Source organism: Equus quagga, chromosome 2 (genome assembly GCF_021613505.1).
Source record: "Equus quagga isolate Etosha38 chromosome 2, UCLA_HA_Equagga_1.0, whole genome shotgun sequence".
In the NCBI taxonomy this organism is placed as follows: domain Eukaryota; kingdom Metazoa; phylum Chordata; class Mammalia; order Perissodactyla; family Equidae; genus Equus; species Equus quagga.
The window spans coordinates 175,821,801-175,841,683 of NC_060268.1; the positions used below are offsets into that span (position 1 = coordinate 175,821,801).

The 19,883-nt window shown below is 48.5% G+C and overlaps 1 protein-coding gene across 1 annotated transcript in view; it reads right to left on the bottom strand.

Moving 5' to 3' along the window:
* The window catches only part of CPXM2 (carboxypeptidase X, M14 family member 2), a 129,106-nt gene that overhangs the window by 23,040 nt on the left and 86,183 nt on the right, over positions 1-19,883 (bottom strand). Inside the window, exons 5-7 of the mRNA XM_046655037.1 lie at positions 17,744-17,828; positions 16,637-16,787; positions 7,059-7,162 (exon numbers count right to left, since the gene is read on the bottom strand). Coding sequence (XP_046510993.1) covers positions 7,059-7,162; positions 16,637-16,787; positions 17,744-17,800 — 312 coding nt within the window. The 5' untranslated portion in view covers positions 17,801-17,828. The remainder of the gene's footprint in view (positions 1-7,058; positions 7,163-16,636; positions 16,788-17,743; positions 17,829-19,883) is intronic.

Genomic DNA, 19,883 nt, shown 5'->3' on the forward strand with positions numbered 1-19,883 from the left:
CCCTTGGTTGTGGTATCACCTCCCTAGGTTGTGGTTATCACCTCCCTAGGTTGTGATTATTACCTCCTTTTCACCGTGGTTTCTGTTTTCTTGTCTCACTAGACTGCAGATCCTTTAAGAAATGGACTGATCCTTTAACTCTATATCCTTTCCTAAAAATATATTTATTACTAAATGTCAATTTCTTCTAAGATTTCATGAGCATCTATGATGTCAGACTGAGGAAGCAGACACTGCTCCCGCCTTCCTGGAGCTTAAAGTGCAGCAACAGACAGGAGTCACAGGATGACCCTCTTCATCGCTGCTAAGGAAAAACACAGAGGGCGCCATGATAATGAGTCGTGCAGCCAGAGGGTGAGGGAAGCAGGCTTCCATGAGGAAGTAGAATAAATACAGGCCATTTTCTGAATTTTGCTTGTAAAGTCAAGCTAGTCAAACTGACAGCTTCAGTCTGTGAGAATGAGACAGCTGCCAAAGGAGGTAAGGAGGACCCTGGGAGTCGAAGCAGCACAAGCTGCCCTTGGGGACAGAGGACAGAGACAACCTCCCAGAGGTGCCTTGCCTCCCATCTCTGAACAAGTCCCTGCGAGTGAGCTGTTAAGTAGCCTGGATTTGCAGGGTGAAATGGCTTAGCAATGCCCAAGTGAGAGGAGATCTGATCAAAGGGCGTCTGGCATCTATTCATCCATAGAGGCGCTGCTCAGTCAGGCACCAGACTAGCCACACTCGCGGGGAGGCAGGAGCCGTCATTGGACAATTTCATGACAGCGTGCTAAAGACCAGGAAGGAAGCCTGGGTGCTCCAGAAGCAGCGAGGAAGGACATCCCAGCCAGGGCTGTGGGCAGGCAGGTGCCCATCAGGGAGAGCTTCATCCTTCTGACAGATGAGCGGGAGTGGGTTGTGGCGACTAGAGGAAGGGCATGGTCCCCCAGGGACAGTGTGCATCTGTACTTGCTCTAACCACCTTTCAAAAAATTCTTATCAACCGAGGGGCCAGCCTGGTGGTGTAGGGGTTAAGTTCACACGTTCTGCTTCGGCGGCCCAGGGTTCGCCAGTTCGCATCCCGGGTGCAGTCATGGCACCGCTTGTGAAGCCATGCTGTGGCAGGCATCCCACATATAAAGTGGAGGAGGATGGGCACGGATGTTAGCACAGGGTCAGTCTTCCTTGGCAAAAAGAGGAGTATTGGCAGCAGATGTTAGCTCAGGGCTAATCTTCCTCAAAAAAAAAAGGAAAAAAAGATTCTTATCAACCAAATTATCCATAAAATGTCCTTGTAAATTGTAAATAAACAAATCTGTTGCAAATTTTATGATGGGTTAAAAAGCTATGAGAACCAGAAAATTGGTATTATGAAGAAGTGGTGAGGCAGTGGAGTTACGTTGTGTGTGCTTCATTTGCTTTTCATAACCTAACAGTCTGCAGTGACTAGGCGGACTGCGTTCAAGGAGCAGCAGTGAGCACGTCTAAAGGAACGGAGAGATTTAGTCCCTAGAGCTTTGCTTTTAGGACACAGCTACGAGGCGTTACCGGAGCAGTCTCTGTCAGGGATTCAGGGTCAAATTCCCTCATTGCTCCTTGCGGAAGATGTGCTCCACTTTATGATAACCCGCTTTGCGTTACAGTAAGTGGTGAGAGGAAGATAAAGCTGACTCTTCCCAAGAGGGCAAAAGCAGAAACCCACCCTAAGCAGAGAGACGACGTGCAGGGAAACGGAGCTTCCACCTCCATCACCACCAGCGACATACGGTGCAGGACTGAAGTGGAGCCACATCTGAGCACCACCACGTTTTAACAAGAGATGCAGTAATCATGTCACTAACAACGTTAACCACTGCAGTAACAATGCGTTGTATTTCTCTACTGAATTTCACTGTCACGATCACCAGGTGAAGGAGATAAGGCAGAGGTGATTGTCCCCATTCTCCAGATATGGAGACTGAGGCTCAGAGAGACACTGACTGATCTGCCCAGGGTCAGCCAGCTGGTACCCGGTGGAGCCAAGGCTTCAGACCCTTAGGGCTTTTGCCAGTCCATGAAAGCACAGCAAAGCGATGAAAACCAGCACATCTCCGTGGTCCATTTTGTCTGCTGCACACTGTGACTGTTCTGAAAGGTGGCCACAGCACACTCGCCATCTGATTTGGGGCCCGGGTACCAGCTCCTGTTGACCACACAGTCATGCTCAGCCACCAGCATCGACCTCAGCAAATCCTGATCAGCAGGTGACCCATCGTCTTCCGTTCACATCAATGACTAGTTTGGCAGACACAGAGCCAGTTGGCTCATCCTTAACTAGGCAATGGAGGCAAGCATTCGGCACAGAACCTGGCTGTCATTTAATGCCTACCCGCCTCTCCCTTTCAATTACCTGCCGGAGGAGTGTGCCACCTATGCTAGAGATCATGACCTTGACGCTGGAAAAAGACAAACAGCATCTTCCCTTGGATGCACCTTAGTCATGGACACAGTCTCTCAGTGTGGGCTGACCCTCAGATGTGAGTCATCAGTCACCTCCTTAAACTACCCACCATTGTGGTGTTTTCAGACCAACCACATTTTCCTTCCTCTGTGGAGGTATCACAAGCATCTTTTCCACACATAAGATTGAGAACAAGGGCACTTAAAGAATCTCCTTTATGCAGGTTCTTTGCAATCCTCTCTGCACGGTGGCCCTCTGAAATGCCAGGAAGGTTTCCCCAGTGGCCACCAGCACCAGCAGAGACCTGGGTGGTGATCCACCTTGTTCATACCTGAAAAGAGTCAAAGATTCTTTTTGGAGTTTGGGCCTTCGGGGTAAACATTTGTGTCTTGAAGGTTAAAGTGAGAGTAAGGAATAGAATTTTCTTCATGGTCTTAGAGCATGCAATCTCACAGGGGTGATATCACCCGCAAGCAGATGAAAGTTGGGTCTCTGGGGGCTAAAAGTCTTAGATATTGCAATGCTTCCTGGCTCTCCAAAGCTCAGCCCTATCTGACAAAATCTTACTCCTTAATATTTAATATAATGGGGGGAGGGTAATTAACAAAAACGTCTAAATGGCTCCTTGGGATGGCAATAGTGGAAAAAGTTGAGAAATATCACCTTAGAGCGTACCTGGGTTTGCAAGACTCTTAGTGACGTCAAGACTGTTTCCTCATCTCTGAGAGGGGAATAAACTGCCATCTTTGTTTATTTCCTAGAATTCTAGGCTCTGTTGCTTCTCTTCTCTCCCGAAGGAAATAGAAGGAAAAGCCCCCCTTTCTAGTAATTGAGTTTCTAGCAATATATCAGAGGAACTTTTTCATAGAGGTTGCTAAAATTGTATGCATGATGACACTCGCCATAGCGTGTTTCAGACTTTCTTGGTATTCATTAAAAGTTGGGAGCTGTCCAAATGCTCCACAGCAGGAAGATAGCTGAGAAAACCATGATGCATCCACTCACTGGAACATTCTGCAGCGTTACAATTACAATTATGAAGACAGCATGTAAGATGGCTAATGACCCGATATTAACTGAAAAAAGCAGGGCAAAGTTGTAACCATCTTCTGAACAAAATCATATGAAATCTCTGAACATAGAAATTCAAACACTGGATAGAAATAGGGAAAAATGAAAATCGCTGGGTTTTGAGGGTAGTGGGTTCATGGAGGATTAAGTTTTAAACTTTTGGTTTGCATTTGATGTTGACACAATAGTTTGTCCAATGAATTAAAAGGCTAAAAAAAAGAAAGAAAAGAGAAAAAGTCCATCTTTATTCACTTACCTGGGAAACAGACACTGCATCTGATCAAATGGAAAAGGAAATCTAGAGGGAGGGCAGAGGCAGGGAATCCTGGAAGGAAGCTCCCATGGGTGAGGAGTTGGGCTTGTCTGGATCTGCAGGCTTGCTGCCCTGCCCTGGCTTTCCGCCACCATTGCCTACACCCAGGGTCAGGCTGAGCATGAAGCAGGTGGCAGGCTCAGCCACTGCCCCACACAGCCTGATGCCCCAGACCCTCCTATGTTGCCATGGAAACCAATTCCACCAGCTGGCTGCTGTCCAATCCATGTTTCCACTTCTTCCTACTACATCACACTCCACTTATGAGCCAACCAGCCAGAACTTCCTGGGCATTTGGGACCTGACAACACCATGCCCAACACCAAAGGCAAATTATTCACCTTTTCCTCCAAATCACTTCTTTTCCTCCCTTTGTGGATGGTACCCCACCACTCTGGAAGCATGTCAGACCCCTTTCTCTCCCCAGCTCACTCCAATTGGTGACCTGGGACTAGCCAATCCACCTCAGAATGCCTCTCCCCTCATCCTTCTTCAGGCCCTGCTGGTCTCTCCCAGGGACTGCTCACCAGTCTACCCTCCACACAACTTCCAGATTGATCTGCCTGAGCTCTGCTCCCAGAAACCCTCCTCTGATTCTCAGATTCAGTACAAAAGCCCCTCCCAGCACTCAGGCAGCCTCCTCTCCCAGCAGACTGCCAACTGTTCAAGAAACATGCTCTGTGCTACCTCCACACCCTTGCTGTTGCTGTCCTTGATGCTCAGAGTGCCCTTCCTTCCGTCTCTGTGCCCAGGGCTGGCCACAGGTCCTGAATGATAGCCAACCCATCTCAACTAAAGCCGTTCCCAACCACGGCCAACCAGGCCGGTCCCTTTCCCTCCTTCTCCCCAAATCTCCCCCCTGTAATGACCTCAAATGTACATACTTATCCAGCACACATTATGGATTTACAATAAAACGACAGAGCCTCTGCCCTCATGGTGCCAGATGAAGGGGACGTACTGTCCACATGGCAAACAGGTGACTAAGCAATTACAAATCGTGACACACGCTCAAAGGCCTTCAGCACTCTGGGAATAATTAACCCACTCTGCCTTCTAATATCAATGTTTGTGCAATTTTCTCCTTCTTCCCCTCCTCCCTTCCCTATCCCAGCCTCCTGGGGCTCCCCGGCAGGCAGAACAGTAAATCACTGCTCTAGAAATATTTCCCGCACACAAGAGTCACTCGCATTTCCCCTTCCAAAGAAATCAGGGCTACTATTTTCTCTTCTCTCTTCCTGCTCCTGCTGCTGTTTCTCTTTTTTGTTTGTTTGTTGTAAATGTCTCTTTCAACTCTAGGATAAACTAACATTTGTTTTTTCCTGAAGTAGGAAGATTTCTACAGTAACCTAGCAGACTCCATACGGGGAAGTGCTAAAAGTGCTGGCTTCTTTCCCATCCCCAGGAGCCAGGAATTCAGGCGGCAAATCACTTCCGGCTTGAACACTCTTCACGATTGACAGATGCTCCCCCGGGCAGCTCCCTGTTGAGTGCTGGGGGGCCTTGGAACCTCGGAGGGGTCACCCAGCAGCACCTGCAGGGGCTGCCTTGACCATTCCAAGGCTCCTCTTAGCTCTGACGTCTACCCAGTGACGATGACCAGAGTTCCTCAGGGAATGAAGCACACTCCACCAGCTCTCCTTATATGAGAAGAACTCCATGCGGGACAACTATTTAAAGATACCAGACACCCAAACTCCCTGTGCAGTTAGCTCATTTTAAATGCATTTAGATTTATTGCTTTTGACATTAACCACACCAACTGAGCTGATTTTTGTCTCATTTCTGGGCTCGGAAAGATGTTCAGTGAGCAAAGCTGAGCTAATACACAAGCGCTCCGTAAAATGCAAGAGTGAGCAGAGCCATATAAGCACCCGAGAACGTGGAGCAGCGGGGATGATTCACGACCTCACGTCCAAACTCATTATCCCGATTTCTGAAGAGCAAGACAGCAAGGCAATTTCTTTAGCACGTCCCACCTCCAAGTCTGTGCTGACAGGTGTCTGGAAGCTGTGAGTGAGTATCTCAAATTAAATGACATTGAGACAAGCCAGGTTTGTTGACTCCGCGGGTGAGGCAGAGAGCCCCCTCGGCTCAGCCTAAGGGCACCGACCTCAGGAACATCCACCTCCTGCAGGTGCACTGGCCGCTGGTTCCTTCCCTCGGCACCTTGGAGCCCTTGCTTCGACCACGTTAATTTGGCCCTGAAGAATCCTTGTTCTGTGAAAGTATTCATGAGGACCTTTCTCTGTTCTGTCTCTACAAACAGATTCTCAGATTTCTAAGGATTTCTCATTTGCCAGCACCTCACTGTCTCCCCAGCACCCCCTGGGACAGGGTTTCACAGGCAGTCAGCACCAGGACTGCTCTTCCAGCTTGTCCTAATAAATGTTTGCTCCTTTCTCCCTTCCGCAGCCAGGATGCAAATACTGTCAACAGCTCAGGATGGCTTAGTTTCTCTAATTCAGTCTGGGGACGATCTCACCTGGGATTGTCTTTTCCTCCTAACAGCACCAAAGTACTAACAGCTATAAAGGTCCCGACCACGGTTCTGAAGCCTGGCTGTGCATTAGAATCCCAAGGACAGCTTTTAAAACTTTAGACCCCAGGCCCTTCTAGGGACTCTGCTGTAACTGCCCTGAGGTGGGCTTCAAGTACTGGTGTTTTTTCCAAATTTCCCCAGGTGATTTTAATATGCAACCAAAATCGAGAATCAGAGAATCTGAATACCAAGAGGCAGCATTACATATTCCGTGGGTGACTCGGTTTCCCCATCAGGAAGACAAGGGTAACAACAGTCCCCGCGCTCCCAGGTGGTTAGGAGGACTGACCACGTCAGTGCAGGTGAATTGCTCACATAGGTAAATTAATGTAGGTCCTCTGTGAGGGCTCCTGCTGTTACTATTATCAGTATCATTCTAGATCTTTTTTCTTCGACTCTGCACGTGACTAACACGCTGAAATCAGGGATATCACTCTCACACACAGTGATTCCTGAGAACTAGAGTGTGAAATCAGAGAAGTCTGGGTTCGCACTCTGTGTTAACCATTTGCTGGCGAGGGAGCCTCCTCAGGTCACGCGAACCTCGACGAGGCATCTCACCCTGAAACCACAGGCATTTCGTGTGGCTTTGTCAAACCCAGGTGATCATTCTGACTCTGTCCTGAACACACCATCCTAATTTCTGAAAAGAAACAACCGCGGGCTTCAGGGCACGTGATTCATGGCTCTTGGACAAACCTGGATCTCACCTGGCGCATTTCCTTGTAGTTGTGGTGCTTAAAATCCAGGTCATCGGTCGTGGTCATTTCGTTCCGTCGGTGATAGTAATTATTTGGATCTAGGGACAGAAACACTGTTTTGAATTCACACACATCATTCTATGACTTGTGGCGGCTCTCTTAAGTACCTGATTCACGCGGGAACAGGGCCCAATCTCCAGCTTCTAACATTTGCACAGAGGTGGGAGAGCCAACTTTCGAGAAGCATCTTAGGAGTCAGAACTACCCAGTGGTGAGCACAGGGCTGGACCCAGAATGGCTGGATTCAAATATCCACTCTCCTACTTATGTGCTGTGTGACCTTGGATAGCTCACCAAACAGTCTTTGTCTCAGTTTCTTCACCCACAAACAGGAAAAATACTGGTACTTCCCTCACTTGTTTGTATTAGTTGGGAAAAAAAAATCTATGTGCTTGGCAAACTGCCAGCACTACATGAATGAATGAATATCACAACTGCATGCATAAATGGAAATTTCTGGAAGTGTGGTGGACACTATCAGTTGCTTACCCAGCATTCAGTCCCCTTTTATCCTTCCTAACAGAAGCCTTGTGTCTGGGAATCCCCTTTTCTCTACTTCTAGGAAGCTGACCTCGTGTCCCTAGCTCCAAGGGTCCAACAGGACTGGTCTAAGCCAACCAGAGCACAGTACCCTCTGCACTCCTACTGGTCTAGACTGAAGGGGAGGACTTTAATGGCCGAGAGGAGGAGTGGGCGAGAACGTCTCCAGAGTAGAGGACAGAGAGAACCCCCACAGCATCAGGAGCTACTAAGCGAACCAACCCTGGATCCCAACCAACCTCCCTTGGGACTTCCAAACACAGGAGATGAAGAATTCCCCAAACCATTAAGCCAGTGGGAGCTAGGGTTTCTGTTGTGGGAGCTGGAGCATCCTAATAGGCATAGTCAGGATGTGTTAACAGTGGTGACCTCTGGGGACAGGTTTTCAGGGGTCCAGTAGGAGAGGTCTGCTCTTGACTTGATTCTCTTCCATATTAATTGACCTTTTTTTTCTTTAATTCCCATCAGCCTGTATTGTTTGTACAATTACAGAAACAGAGAACACTCAGAGGAAAGGAGAAGACTGGGAGGAGGAAGAGCAAGAAGTAGGAAAAGGGGGAAGGGACCGCTCAGTGGGCCCTGAGGTCTGTCTCCTGACCTGACAAAAGCAGCAAGGCCGTCAGACCCTCAGCCAGCCTCACCATCTCCACCTGAAGGACGCGGCCAGAAGTCCTGGCCAGATCAGCTCTCCCGCCAACGCAGAGAGGACAGGGCGCGTTAGACAGCTCTGTCTCCTAACCCAGCAACCACGTAAGCAAGGTCAGCTGTCGGTTTGGTCCAAGTGGCTCAAAGGGCAATTCTGGAGGCAGTGGCAGTGGCGAGCGATGTTCCCAGGGGCATCAGGAGAAGCAAGTCCTGATTCCTGCCACCAAAAGTGGTCCACAGACCAGCACTTGGGCTGCTTGTTAGACCCAGCCCACACCTACATCACAATCAGAGTCCATATTTTAAGAAAATCCTAGCTGACTCCGTAGGCTTGGAAGTCTGAGAAGCACCGTGCTAAAGTACTGAGCACACTGCCGGCAGGGACGAGGTATCCCGTGCGCGTCACCCACACCTGCAGTCAGCTGAACTAGCTGTGTGTCTGCGTCCCCACAGCCAGAGGTCACGTCAGGAACCTGCCAGGTTCACTAACAGATGGACCTCACCCTTGAGAACCAAGGCCACAGGCAACGAGTTGAAAATCACATATGGACCCAAACACCGAAAAGACAGTTTTCAACATTCACAAGGGTTTGCCAGTAACACGATCAGAAACAAATCTCTGTTGTGGAGGGAAATACTGCGGGAGGGCCAAACGCATTCTGTCCAGGGAAGAAAGACAAGCAGTTCAGGGTTAGCCGAGGCCCCCAGTTACTTTTCTGGTTCTTTCCTTTCGGGAGAGCAGGCTGACCACGCCCTCAGCAAGCACCTTAGCTGAGATTTCCAAACCCGTATGTTTCACATCCGAGGTAAAGGATATTTTTCACATTAATTTACACTTAACTTACCCACACGCTGTTTTCCAATTGCTATTCTCCACCCCCAAGTCCCAGGGGCCTCCTTCCAAAACTCTCTGAAGCCCCCTTTGTCTCCAACACAAGTTAGGTCTTCAAGGCTCTTATAAAGGACTGAAGAAAAACTCAGAACTCGAGGTACAAAAGAGCTCCGTGTCTGGCAACCTTCCCCCTTCCTAAAGACAAGTCAGTCTGCCTAAGGATATGGGTACAAGTTCCAGATCTGTCTCAAAAGCACGGGTATTTTTCACAACTTTCAGTCTCACACATTTTGAGCAAATACATTTCCACTTGTCCACTTGTTCTGATTGAGTAAAGTTTTACTGCGAACCTATTAGGAGCCCAAACTGTAGGTAAAGAGATGCCTGAGATGCGAGCCCAGCCCTCCTGGGGCCGAGTCTAGACACAGCCGACTTGTCAGCCAAACTCCCTGCTCCTTCTTCCTTCTGTGGACAAAAGAATCCCATTCTCCCATGGGGAATCTATTCCAGATGGTTCTGATGGAGTTGCTTTGCCCAACACTCACAGGTATGGGCATGTGACCAAGCTCCAGCCAATTAAAACACTCGGTCCTCTGGCCACCGTCACTGGCTCAGAGATGATCCCAGCACTCAAGCGGGGCCAATCAGACGGCTCTCCTCGCAGAGCTACAGGAGGGACGCCTCCCTCTGCAGGAGTCACTCAGACGGGAGGACGAGTCCAGTAATGGCCAACCTCCCTGTCTGTGAAATGGGAGTGGGGGACCCTGACTGCGCCAGGAAGGCTCTCAGAGAGTAGAACCCTCCTTGCCTGAAGCCACAGTCAGATCTACCCCTGGAATTTTCACTTGCGTAAGCCAAAATTTTCCCCACCTTAGCTACTTTGAGTAGGACTTCTGACACGTCAAACAGAAGTCCTGACTGGTTCAGTCTGCAAGGCCTGTATCCTCACAGACGGAGCTTTGGAGAACCAGTCTCCTGCTTCCTCCATGTGGTTGGTTTTATACGCCCTAGGTTCTAAAAACCAGCTGATTCCTTCTGGAACACCTCGCCTCCAGGGATAGACAAACTGCAGGCAGGGCACATGGAGACTTTAAACCACCCTCCCCACCTTGCTTCCCTTATTCCACTACTCACAGCCCCGCTTTGCTCGAGCTGGTCTACTGATTATGTCTGTTTTGGGTTCAATCATTTCCCGCCAAAAAAAGATATCCTGGAGTCCTATGCCCCAGCACCTCAGAATGTGACCTTATTTGGAGAGGGTTTTTACAGAGGGAATCACAGTAAAATGAGATCATGGGAGCGGGCCGTATTTCATTATGACTGGTGTCTAAAAAAGGGGACATGTGAACACAGAGATAAGCCCGCAGGGAGAAGGCCGTGTGAAGACGAAGGCAGAGATCGGGGTGAGGCATCTACAAGCCAAGGAACGTCAAAAACTGCCGGCGAACCACCGGAAGCCGGGGAGAGGCACGGAACAGCTTCTCCCTCGCAGCCCTCGGAAGAAACCAGCCCTGTTAACACCTTGATCTCAGATCTCTGGCCTCCAGAATCGTGAGATGATGACTTTCTTTTATTCTAAGCCACCCAGCTTTAGGTCCTTTGTTAGGAAGCCCTAGGAATACGCTACACGCCCTGCCCATCCCGCCTAGTCCCTGCTGTGGACGCTCTCCACGCCCATCCCAAATCAGGCACCAGATCACCACGCAGGGCTGTGTTTATAAGAACAGTAATAATCCCAGACCAAACCCTATTACTGGAAATCCCGAGCTTCTTGGACTGTTCTGCTTTGCTGTTTGCTGCTTTGGGGCTGGGATCTTGCGTGAAAGGAGCAGGTGCTCAGCCGGGAGAAGAAAGCCTTCCTTTGTTGGAGAGGCGGCTCGCCTGTAATCAAGAATCGCTGGACTCATGACTCCTTTGAAATGCTTTACCCAGAAGAGGCAAAGCCACAGAGACAGAGCAGATTAGAGGTTCCCTGGGATGGCAGAGTCGGATCAGGAAACGATTACTCAATGGGCACAGGGCATTTTCATGGGACAATGACCAAGTTCTGAAACTAGACAAAGCTGGTACTTGCACAACCTTGTGAATACACTCAATACCACTGAACTATATGCATGAAAATGATCAGTTGTATGTTATGGGCATCTCACTTCAATTAAAACAAAAAGCATTGGGACCAGCCCGGTGGCATAGTGGTTAAGTTCGCACATTCTGCTTCGGCGGCCAGGGTTCACAGGTTCAGATCCCAGGCGTGGCCCTACACTGTTCATCAAGCCATGCTGTGGTGGCATCTCGCATACAAAATATAGTGGAAGATTGGCACAGATGTTAGCTCAGGGATAGTCTTCCTCACCAAAAAAAAAAAAGACGCCAGCCTTGAAATGTTCTCTGAGGACTAAGGAAGACACCAGAAGCACACAGTCATGGCAGATCTTCTTTACCTGCCACAAGTCCAGTCTCTCACCCAAGGAAATGCCCGCCACTATGGCCTGTGACCTCCCTAAGGCCAAACACCCTCGGCACAGACCCTGAGCACAGATGACCTGGTACTATATGCAAACTGAGCACCAAACCCCTTCTGCAAAGAGCTGGCTCCCTGATGAAAAGAAGTCACCTTTGTCTAGGCCCCATCTGATTGCTCTTATAACAGGGTCATTCCAAGAGGAACAGAGGAGAAGTGGGCCCCAGGCAGAGCCCACTTTGATCCTAACTCATTACTCCTGGTGAAAGCATTAAACCCACAGTTCTCTGTGGGAGCAGGCCATCGGTCCTTACGCCCTCACTTCATATAAAAGAAGTTATAAGCCTGTTACTGCCTGACGTCTTCCCTCTGCTGCTTGCAGAAGTCCAGAAAACCCTCTGACTTCCTGGCAGATGCTACCTCTCCAGAGAGCCCCAGGGCCAATTTGCAGCCTGACTGACAGAAGAAACTGTCAGGAAAGACAGTTTTCAAGAGTGTTGCTGTTTTAACAGTTTCCCAAGATAATCAACATCGGGCAACTGGACCAAGAAGAGAAATCACACGTTTATTTAAACTCAGTAAGGGTGAGCTGCTTTCCGTCACAGAGGGGACAGGCTGTAGCCACCAAGGCTGCATCCCCCTGAACTCAGAGGGATTCACGGGGCAAAGATGCCCCACATGTCGCTCTCGCTACACTGGGAGAGCTCTGGGAACATCAGCTGTGTCCATCTTATCTCAGAATCCTTGGGCCCTGCCTCAGAACAGGTGCTCTGAAAGCGCTTGATATATGAATGAGTGATGAATGAACGAACAGATAGACAGACATTCCAACCAAGTTATTTAAGAAGGGCTGGTTATGAAAAAATAACACTTTATAGGGCCCCGGGGACCTCCGAAAGGGGCCCACTTTATGCCACAATGCTATCATCCTAGAACCATGGCAGAATGGAGGGTAGGATGGAGGAAAAACACGTGGTCAGGATTGAGGCTAATCACGGAACTGTGCCACCTTTGGGTCGGTTAGTGTACAAGTTTCCCAGGGCTGCCATAACAAAGTACCACAAAGTAGTGGCTTCAAACAGCAGAAATGCATTCTCTCACAGCTCCGAAGGATGGAGTCTGAGAGCAAGGCGTCAGCAGGCCAGGTTCCCTCTGAAGGCTGCCGGGGAGGATCCTGCCATGCCTCTGCCAGTTTCTGGTGGTTACCGGCCACCTGGGCTTGTGGCCGCATCACTCTAATCTCTGCCTCTGTCGGCACACAGCCTTCTCCCTGTGTGTCTTGGTGTCTCTGTTTTCTCTTTTCTTAAGGACACCAGTCACTGGATTTAGGGCCCACCCTAAACCAGGGTGATCTCATCTTAACTAATCACATATGCAAGGAGCATATTTCCAAATAAGGTCGCATTCTGAGGTTGCGTGTGCACATGAATTTGGGGGGCACTGTTCTACCCAGCGCAGTCAGTCACGGCACGCCCTGTACAAAGGCCCACCGGGACAGAACCACCCACCTTTCTGAACCGAGCTACTTCTGTACAGTGGTGGGCTTCCTGCCGTGTAGCCAAACCCAGGAAAGGAGTTTGAGATGAGATGGGAGAGAAATCTGTCGTTCCCCGCGTGACCTGCCCTCTCATCCTCAAATCTCAGAGCCCCCTGCACAAGGGGAGACTGGAGAGGTGGGCTGGTTTCTGGTTTCTGGAAAAGTAGAGGTTCAGCTCCATCAGCAAGTCACAAGAGCAGCTGGGTGGCCTGCACCCTATGCAGAGAGGACAAGACAAAACCAGGATGAGAAGAAATGAAACGTCTTCTCTCTCATCCACCCACCGTCCGTGGGGTCTGGTGGCCTTAGAAATGAGTCATCCACAGAACCAAATGGTCAAACCAAGGGAAGTAAAAGAAAGAAGGAGGGAAAGTGGGGAAAATGACATCTGTTCTTCACTCACCACTCGCTGGTGCTCTAAACTGATCATATTTGGGCTTCACAATGTCTAGGTCAAAGTCGCATGTTCATTAACAGAAGCTCTGAGCAACATCGGGGCTCAAGCATCGCCATCCCCCACCCCAAAGGTCATTTCCCAAGACCTGGACACAGCCCTGTCACCCTGTGGGGAAATCCCATGCAGAGTTCCTGGGGCCCTTCCAGAACCAGGCAGCACACATTGCAGGGTTGTCTGCAACAGTGAAACTCCTGAAGACCACCCACGCTGTGATCTTGAAGGCGGCGGCCTGTGTCCTAACCTGCATCCTTCTTGATTAAACGGTTATCTTAAGGCTCTCCCCAGCTTCTGGTAAGTATAATCTTTAGTCCAAAATGGACAAGTCCATTCAAATTTGGAGAAGAGGACGTTCTTTTCCTTTTAAAAAATAAACAGTAATAAGATAATTTTTTGAATTTTAAAATTTTTAATTGTGGTAAAACACGCATAACATAAAATTTACCATCTTAACCATTATTGAGCGTATAGTTGAGTAGTATTAAGTATATTCACATTGTTGTGAAATAGCTCTCTAGCACTTCTTCATCTTGCAAAACTGAAACTCTATAACCGTTAAACAACCCTCCCCATTTTCTATTACTTTTGAGGTTTAAAAATCCTACTAATAACCATGACCTAGGGTAACTCGTTTCCCAGTTCAAAACTTTCTGGAGACATTATTCATGAAGTCTTAAAAAGAATCACCACCTCCCTCTGCCCCCACCCGAGAGTTCACAGGAAGACAGAAGGACAGAACAAAGAGAGGCAGAAGTGAAGGTAAACGAATTTTTCATAAACAAGAGTTCCGGGAAGGACAGGCTGGGCAGCTGCACTCAGACCACAAGGGAGACCACAAGGTCACGTTGGGTTTGAGAAGCTGAGTTGATTGAGTCATCTCTGCCTTTGGCCTCAACTTGCACAAAGGAATTGTGCTGACAATGGCTCAAGGAGTAAGGTTCACTGATACCCACATGGACTTGGAGGCCCCTGGGTCGCCCCAAGCCCTCAGATGTGACCACCAACAGGTGGCATGCATAAAGACCACCTCCCTTCTGGGCAGACTGCTAAGTAACTTCTAGAAGAAAAACGACCCTATTAAATATTTGGGGTTGGAAAATAGAACCATTCCTAGCCCATACTTGAAACCCACCCAGATTTCACAACATAACTCTGCCTTTGTGAGTGTTTAAATTGCCTCCAGGACCTATCTTCAAACACAGACACACCAAGAATAACTTCACAGGGAAATATTTATTTCATGAGACACTCACAGGCTGCCCTTTGCCCTTTACCAACAACAGATGAATTCCTGCCCGCAGAGAGAAACCATGACCCCAGTCTTTAAAACAAGCAGATGGAGGCTGAGCTAGGTGACACGGGAGAGCGAGCCTCCTGGCCCGGCACAAAGGGGGCCTCGCTTCAGAGGCCCGCCTGCGTCTGCGCCTACAGACCACTGTGCTCAGGAAGGCCCAGCGGGCCTTGGACGGCAGCGGGCGGGGCCCGTGATTGCAATTCCAGGACTCCCCAGCCACAAAAGGAGGCCCAGATCCAAAATCAGGCAGGCCTTCAACACTCCCTCTGGGTCAGCCTTGAAAACGCACACAGCTTTTACAGCAGCAATCCCATCTATCACAATGTAATTTAAGCAATAATCCTATAATTTCAGCAACAATCATAGACACGCACAATGACGTAGAAACAAAGATGCTCATTGTGGGGTTCTTTATAGAATCAAAATATTGGAAACCACAGAATTTCCAACTATAACGGGCAAATTAAAAACATGGGGTTTTGTCCACGGACTAGGATAAAGCCATCCATAAGACAGATGGTTTCTAATAGTTTTTAAATGACATGAAAAAAGTTTTGCAATGTAGTAAGTCCAAATATATCACAAAGACTCTGTCTAGTGTGAGGGGAAGTAGGTAGGTAGATAGACTCATCTTTCTCACCAATACAGAGTGTTTTAAAAGCTCACAGATGGCAAAGCAAGATCATAGATGGGATCGAGAGGAAAGCAATAAATGACATTAAATGTATTTTCGAAAACAAAGTAAAGGTAAACTCATGGTGGGGGGTGATATGGCTACAGAAATAGCATGATGGAGACAGCAACACCTGAGAACTTCAGAGCTGCTGGTACCCTTCCATGGGCAGCAGTAGAGAGGCCTGAATCTCACGCTAGCCTAGAATAGTAAGGCCTCACTGGAAGAGAAGGTACGAGATAGAGGAGCCCAAGGCTGCACTCCTTGCTCCCTATGGCCCGAGTCTGGGTGGACAGGAATGTGGAAGCTCCTACAGGCCCTAATGGAGGGCTTTAGGAATGTTCTAGGGGCCAGCTTCTTTCCCTGGAGATGTCTGGTCAGGATGAAGAGGTTGCCGCCTATTATAGGCTCCATATGAGCACAAATGCATAGGCTCTGAAAGGCCAGACAGAGCCAACCATGAGCAGGATGACACCAGCCTGTCAGGTTCCTGCAAGGATCCACACGGCACATGTGAATTCAAGTCCCCTGCTTCCTGCCACCCTGAGGTCACCCCCAGATACCATCCAGTGAAAACAGGGCAAGGAGAATACAGCCTACAGAAACAGGCATTTACCCAAAGACACAGGCATCCAAGTGAAGCGACTTAAACAGGAAGAGACTATGTAAATGGTCAAGTTTAAAATTAGCTTCTACCCCTTCCTCTACCCACTGTAGTGGGAGCACTCAAGGACAATTAAATGTGTCACCAAAAAATTTTCATGTAATTTCTTTGCTCACTCTCAGTGGCAGTGTTGGGTGAATTTTCAACCTTGAAACCTGCATCACTGGAAAATCCCAGTAGGCAAAACCACACTTGGCATGTTACTCGATAGCCCAAATGTTCACAGTGTTTCTGGGTGGGATTATGGGAGATTTTTATTTATTTTCTTTTCTTCTCACCTATGTTTTCTAAATGTTCTACAATAGACATGGTATTTTTTTTTTTACATGAGTAAAAGATTGCTTGGTTTATTTTTATTCGCCTTGGCTAGGCACCTGTTCTCCACCAGCACTCCTACCCTGCAGGAAGAACAGAAGGGCAAACTCACCTGGTAAAGGACAGCCAAGGATCTCCATCCTCATGCAGATGCTTCCGTTCTCGAACCAGGACTGCGGGTTGATGCGAATGTAGCGGGCCACGACGGGCACGGGCAGCTCGTTGAGAACAGGGATCTCCTTCTCACTGTTTCCTTCAAATATCTATTTACGCACAAGGGGAACAAAAGAGAATCTTTTAGAGCTTGACTATCCAGGGATAAGAGTCAGTAATTCGCTCATCCCCAAGATGTTACTGAGGAACCCCTAATGCATGCTGGGCATGGAGGGGGCAAAAGAAATGACTCAGGCCTGGCCCCTGCCCTCAGGAAGCCCCCATCCAATGGGAGGCAGGAGGAGGAGGAGGGTACTACTGAGATATCAGAGGTGAAATCTGTTAGTGCCATGGCAAAGAGACAGCCACAAAGCTCTGGGATTTCAGAAGGAAACGACCAGGCAGAGCTTCGGGGAGGAGGTACCATTTGAATTGGCCTTGAAGGCAAACAATTTAGTTCTGTAAGGATGGGAGGGATTCTGGAGAAAAGGAACAGCAATGGATGGAGAAGCCCAGCGATGGGATTCAGAGGAAGAAGAGCAACTGGCTCACTTTAACTCGAACACAGGAGTGTGGGGGGGTGGGGAGGAGAATGAGAAAGAAGGTTGAAAACAGAGACTGCAGTCAGACTGCGTGAGACACTGGGGACCATGTTAGGAACACGCAGTTGAGAACCTGAGGAAGACAGTGACGTAACCAGAACGGGCCAACCTGGAGGGAGTCACAGAGCTGAAAGATCGAGGTCATTAAAGAAAGTTGGGGGCTTTTGTAACTGAATAGCTGTGAGGGCCCAGCACACACCATGTGCCGCGGATCTTCCAGGCTGACCTGAGAGTTGTGGAAGAGACCGCAGCTCAGCAGCTCTGAATTTTACATTAGCCCTAAACACGGGCCGCTTGAGCTTCAGGGCATGGAAGCGGTGGCCATTATCCACCAGACTCTGTGGCTGGTTTGAGTTACCACAGAATCAGTAAACTCCAGGTGCAGACACTGCCCGGGGAACACATTGCCTCCCTTTGCAGAGCCCCACAGAGCCAGGCACCGAGGTTAGAGGGAAGAGACTCACCATGTCCCCAGATCCATTCTTCACAGTGGCCCATGTGTGGCTGTCATTGCTCACCATGACCTTATAGGAGGTCACCCAGTCACTCCTAAGAGAAAATAAAATGTCATTGGGACCACACACTTTAAAAGGTTTACGTTTTCCACGTGGAGGTATAGCAGTAAGGAGAGTGGGCGCCAGAGGTAGACAGCACTGGGTCACACCGTGGCCCCACTGCTCACTGTGACCTTGGCCAGGTAACTGACCCACCTATGCCACAGTTTATTCACCCACAAAATGCAAATCATAAAAGTGCCAAGCTTAAAGGATCAATGTGAGCATTCAATGGTTTAATATCCTTTAAACACTTAGGACAATGCGTGGCCCATAACAAGCACTAATGTCGGTCACACACAAAGATATACAAATACTCTCATATTTGTTTATATTGAATGTTTACATCACACACAGGAGTAGCTTAATGGAGTTCCATGTGGAAAAGTAATCTCAGTAAAAGGCGCAAGTGGGTCTAGAAATTTCATTTGGAAAACTCACTTGGGAATAGACTAGTTCCCATCAACCACAAAAGCAACAGCTTGAGCATCTGCAAGACGCTGGGTTTCTCCTTGGCTGTCTGAGCCACGCAGACAATCCCCCACCGCCAGCCACCACCCAGTGACAGCTGGGCCCGGAGCCAGAGCCCTGTCATCACGTCCTACTGCACAGAAATTACCGAGGGTAAAACCACCATAATTTGACTTCCCAGAGTGGAGGTCAATTTGATAGGCTTGACAAAAACACAACTTTCATGTGGAAAACACATTTTTTTCCCCTCTGCTGCAGTTTTTTTAGGACATTAATTGTTAAGCAATATAGAAAAGTCTTCCTGAGCATCTTTCTTCTTGATTTTTAAAATACTGGAACTAAGCACCCATTTACTAATCTTTTCGGACATTCTGCCAGCTGAAACATTTGGAATCCTTCTTTTCCTACTGTGAAATCTCTGTGGACTCAGGAAGCACATATAACCCAATAAGGTTCTGAGTTTCTAGTCTGAATCAATACTGTCTAGTTAAGTTTGTTTAGAAAGAACAGCTGGGGCTATGCATTCTGGTTCATCTGATTGTCGCGAAAATTATTCTTAGGTGTTTTCATCCGTGCTTGGAAACAAATTCTCCCTTTGAACCTTCTCTCTTTTCCTCGCTCCTTCCCACCAGCTTTGTCTGAACACCTGCTGAAAGCGGGAATCTATCACACCACACAGTCCTCCTGGAGGGTTCCAGGCCTGAGCCCACGCCTGCAGATGCAGACACATTAAGCGCGTCTGTTGAAAGGCACCCCAGCAACAGCTCATGTCCTCTGCACTGGAAAATTATCCTCACCCAAAATAGCAACTTGTTTCCCACGTTCAAATAATTTCCAAATGACTTGTGACTGCTGTTCATTTTGCCGTCTGTTTTCAGCTGATATGCCCCAGGGGCTTCCGGCAAGGCAGTCTGCAGAGGTGAGGGCCATCTCCCACGGAGATGGAGGCAACACGTTTAGGAAACCTCTCAGTCAAAAGAAGCACACCAACAATAAGAGAGGGGAAGAAAGAAAAATTAAAATAAGTTCTCCAACGAGAGAGAAAAGGAAATGGAAGCCAAGCAACAATTTCTCAAACTTAAAAAAAAACACACAGGCACAAATCCACTCCTTAGGTTTGAATGGTAATTGTTTACATGGCTCAGCTCTCCTGCATGGCAGCCCAGCATCATACCGGTCTGCCAATTTCGCCTCCCCTCTTAATGTCTCAGTGACATCAAATTTAACTTGCCCCAAACCAAACATTTCAAACCAACCAACCTGGGGTCTAACAGAGTCCCTGCCTCAGAAAAGGTACTGCCATCTACCCTGGGGAGTCAAAATCCCAGAGTCATCCTTGGCACCCCTTTCCCTCCCTCTCCTATATTGAATCCATCACCAAAGTCTGTCAATTTTACCTCCCACATCTTTCCAGAATCTATGCAACTCTCCATCCTCACCGCCACATCCCCGGCCCATTTTCTCAGGCCAGGACTATTGCAACTGCCTCCAACTAACTGGTCTCCTGCATTTAAACGGCTGTCCAATCTATCCTGCAATCAGAGGCTTACTTTTCTAATGAAACATTATCCTGTCACCC